Source organism: Alligator sinensis, unplaced genomic scaffold, assembly GCF_000455745.1.
Source record: "Alligator sinensis unplaced genomic scaffold, ASM45574v1 scaffold1244_1, whole genome shotgun sequence".
Classification (NCBI taxonomy): domain Eukaryota; kingdom Metazoa; phylum Chordata; order Crocodylia; family Alligatoridae; genus Alligator; species Alligator sinensis.
In genome coordinates this window covers 186,154-189,914 of record NW_005842591.1, presented here as the reverse complement: position 1 = coordinate 189,914, position 3,761 = coordinate 186,154, and the positions used below count along the sequence as shown (strand labels likewise).

Here is a 3,761-nt window from a genome sequence, read left to right as displayed (position 1 = left end):
TGGACTGCAGCCTCCGGGGCCTGCAGGTGGAGTCGTCGGACACCTGCACCGAGTGCCTTGCCAGGGTCCTGGCACTGCTGCGGCCAGGCCCTGCCGCCCTGGAGTCCCCCACAGAGCCACCGCCTTCCCCAGGGGTGCCCTGGGGTCTGCTCTGGAAAGTGGATCTGAAGGTGGAGGACATCAACCTGTTCACGCTGGCCAGCCTAGTGGGTGAGTGATTGTGGTGTTCTGCGCGCCCCGCCCCTGTCGGCTCCTGCCAGCTGCCCCCAGCAACTCTCCCTCCTCTGCGGGTCCGGTGTGCTGGGGCTGTGTCTGTGCTGCCCATGCACCCTTGCTGCCCCCTGCCTGCCTGCCCCCTCGCAGTCCCTCGTGTGGCTTGGCAGGGTCTATCCTGGCTCCCTCGAGCTGTGAGTGCCCCCTGCCCTGGGGTGATGCCCCATCTCTGTGCAGGTGCTTTGGAGGTGAGGCTGGACACGCTGACTGTGCAGGGTAGTGCTGAGAGCTGCACGGTTGGCGTCCAGGGTGTGGCGCTGGCCCTGGTCAAGAGCATCACAGAGAAGATGCAGCCATGCTGCAAGGCGCCGGCTGTGCCTAGCCCCGTTGTGAGCATCTCTGCGCTCTCTCTCACCTACCACAGCAGCACCCGCTCTCTGGAGGTAGGCAGGGCCCTGTTGGGGAGCGGGAGGCTTTGCAGCAGCTCAGGCCAAGGGAGGGCTCTGAGACCGACCTGACTGAGCCAGGGTGTATGTGGCTGGATGGATCAGGGCACTGCTGGCCTCTGTGCTGCCAGGGCCTGAGGTTGCACTCTCAGCTGAGGCCCTGGCTATTTTGGTTGCAGCCTGTGGCAGGGCTGTTACGGGGCTGTGCATGGGAGGTGGTGCTGGCACTGGGTGCTGTGCAGGGGCAGGGAGGCATCTGTGCAGAGCGGGACTGGGCACCGTGCCTGGCTCCAACCAGTGCCCTCACTCCCTCGGGAGCCCTGGGGAGAGCAGTGAGCCAGCGCCGGCTTCCCTCTGCGCAGGTGCAGTGTGGTGAGGGCCTGACAGCGTGGTGGAGCCCGCCTGACCACATGTACCTGTACCAGCACGTTCTGGCTGCTCAGCACTGCTGCAACGTGCTGCAGAGCACCCTAGGCCCCCGGGACATTGCCCCAGGCCCCGCAGAGAGCCTTGGTGCAGAGGGGGCCCCACTGAGGCGGCTGCACTCCCTGACAATGGAGCTGAGCTCGGCCAAGCTCACGGCCTTCGTCTCTGCCACCAACTACATCAGTCTGGCGGCGGACCAGGCCTCGGCCAGCTGGCACGACGGTGGTGCCCTGCAGGCGTACTGCCCCGAGGTGGCAGCCGGCTTTGATGGCCACAGCATCTTCAGCTTCAAGGAGGTGGAGGTCCAGCTGCTGCCTGAGCTGGAGGAGCTGACGCTGCAGCGCTGCGCTTGCCCGGCCCTGCACACCCTACGCAACCGCGCCTGGGTCCTGTCCTGTGCCATGGTGGCCGTGGAGCTCCCCTACCAGTACGATGTCTCCCGCACTCTGGACGCAGCCATCGGCGTGCAGAAGTGGCTGAAGGGGCTGCATGGGCGTGGGGGTAGCCCCATGCAGCCAGCCCTGCCCCCCGACTTGCTGCTGAAGGTGCAGCGCTTCTCCTGGGTCTTCCTGGATGCCGTGCTGGAGGTGAAGCTGCGGGACAACTACGAGCTGATGAAGGACGAGAGTAAGGAGAGCGCCAAGCGGTTGCAGCTGCTGGACGCCAAGGTGGCGGCGCTGCGCAAGCAGCACGGCGAGCTGCTGCCCGCCCGCAAGATCGAGGAGCTCTACGCCTCGCTGGAGCGCAAGAACATCGAGATCTACATTCAGCGCTCGCGACGCCTCTATGCTAACACGCCCATGCGCCGGGCCCTGCTCACCTGGACCCTCGCCGGCCTCCAGCTGGCTGCCCTGGCCGACGAGTCGTTCCATGGCGCCCCCTGCGTCCTGGAGCAGATGCGGGACCTGGATGGTGTCAGCCCTCTCCCTCTTGAGGGCCTGGAGCTCGTTACTCACTGGTGCCGCATGGTGAAGGGCAGTGTCAAGACCTTCTTCAGTGAGTGTCTGCTCCTCCTGGGGGGTCCCCAGCCTCTGCTGGAGGTGTGAGGGGTGCCCAGGGTCGCGGGCTGGGCTTTGTGGCTGCCTCTCCCTTGCTCCCTTGGAACACGCTGCCCCTTCCTGCAGTGCGCATCCGCGACTACCCCCGCTACCTGTTCGAGATCCGGGACTGGCGGCTGCAGGGCCGGCTGGCTGGGGCAGAGCAGCGTGGTCAGGCCTGCTCCCGCCTCCGCCAGGTGCTGGAGCTGGGGGCGCCCTGGGGCCAGGTCACCGTCGAGAGGAACATGCCACCCCTCAAGTTCTACCATGACTTCCGCTGTAAGTGGGCTCTGAGGCGGGTGCCGCGGGGTTGGGTCTCTGGCATGGGGGTGGCTCCGTGCTCATTTGCGGAAGGCTGCAAGTGGGGCGAAAAAACCTCAGTCGGACCCAGTCTGCTCTTCTTTCCAGCCTCCACTTTGCCCCCGTGTGACAGGAGACTGGGCAAGACAGACCTAGCGTCTGACGCAGGACGTGACAGTCCGTGCGCTCTTAGTTCCATTGTGGGCCGGGGGTGTGGGGGGGAGGGCTCTGCCCACGAGCCCCAGTCCTTCACCGCCTGCACTGAGCTGGGTGGGGAGGGTGGAGGGGCAAGCCGGAGGCTGGGGCTTGGCGTCCCAGCCCCTGGAGAGGGGCGGGGGGCTTCCAGGAAGCAGCCGTGCTGAGTTGCTGCCCACCCCCAGCTGAGATTGCCCTGTATACCATCGTGTGGGGACCCTGCTGGGACCCGGCCTGGACCCTTGTTGGGCAGTGCGTGGATCTGCTCACCAAGCCCTCGGAGGATCCCAGCGCCCCCTTGCCCTGGTGGGATAAAAGCCGCCTGCTGTTTCACGGGGACTGGCACATGGACATTGAGCAGGCCAACCTGCACCAGCTGGCCACTGAGGTGAGTCTTCCTGGCAGCCTCCTGCCCTAGACCCTGGACTGAGCCCATGTGCCCCCCTTACCCCCAGTCTCACCTCGCAGGACCCCTACAACACTACGGAGAACATGCACTGGGAGTGGAGCGGTCTCTCCTTCCACTGGAAGCCTGGGCAGTTCGTCTTCAAGGGTGACCTGGACGTCAACGTGCGCACGGCTTCCAAGTGAGTGTGGCTGTGGGGCAGGGGCAGCATGGGGCAGGGCAGCGGCCAGGCCTGACCCCATCTCTCCCGGAGCAGGTATGACGACTGCTGCTTCCTGCACGTGCCCGACCTGTGCATGACCCTAGACCTGCAGTGGCTCTGCCACGGCAACCCCCACGACCACCACGGCGTGGTGCTGCGCTGCCCACAGTTCCTGCCCGAGGTGCCAGTGGGGCAGCTGCATGACTCGTACCGTGCCTTCCGCTCCACCAACCTCAACCTCTCCATCCACATGGACCTCACCCGGCCCAGCAGGGGTGAGTGGGGAGGTTTGGGGGCGGAGGGACGTGCCCCTCCTGCCGCGGCAGCACCCCGTGGTGCCTGTGGGCCGTGGATCCCAGGTGCCCGGAGGGCTCAGGTGCCACAGGCAGAGGTGGGGGAGTGATGCCGAGTGCCGTGTGTGTCCTCCCAGAGCTCTCCCAGCCCCAGATCCTGCTCTACAGCAGCACCCTGCGCTGGATGCAGAACTTCTGGGCCACCTGGACCAGTGTGACGCGCCCCATCTGCCGCGGGACGCT

The 3,761-nt window shown here is 66.3% G+C and overlaps 1 protein-coding gene across 1 annotated transcript in view; it reads left to right on the top strand.

The window, feature by feature from the left end:
• Positions 1 to 75: 75 nt before the first annotated feature.
• Positions 76 to 3,761, top strand: part of KIAA0100 (KIAA0100 ortholog) — a 10,662-nt gene continuing 6,976 nt past the window's right edge. Inside the window, exons 1-8 of the mRNA XM_025214615.1 lie at positions 76 to 210; positions 451 to 656; positions 1,022 to 2,081; positions 2,210 to 2,401; positions 2,803 to 3,005; positions 3,086 to 3,204; positions 3,280 to 3,500; positions 3,656 to 3,761. Of these exons, the coding sequence (XP_025070400.1) occupies positions 561 to 656; positions 1,022 to 2,081; positions 2,210 to 2,401; positions 2,803 to 3,005; positions 3,086 to 3,204; positions 3,280 to 3,500; positions 3,656 to 3,761 (1,997 nt within the window). The 5' untranslated portion in view covers positions 76 to 210; positions 451 to 560. The remainder of the gene's footprint in view (positions 211 to 450; positions 657 to 1,021; positions 2,082 to 2,209; positions 2,402 to 2,802; positions 3,006 to 3,085; positions 3,205 to 3,279; positions 3,501 to 3,655) is intronic.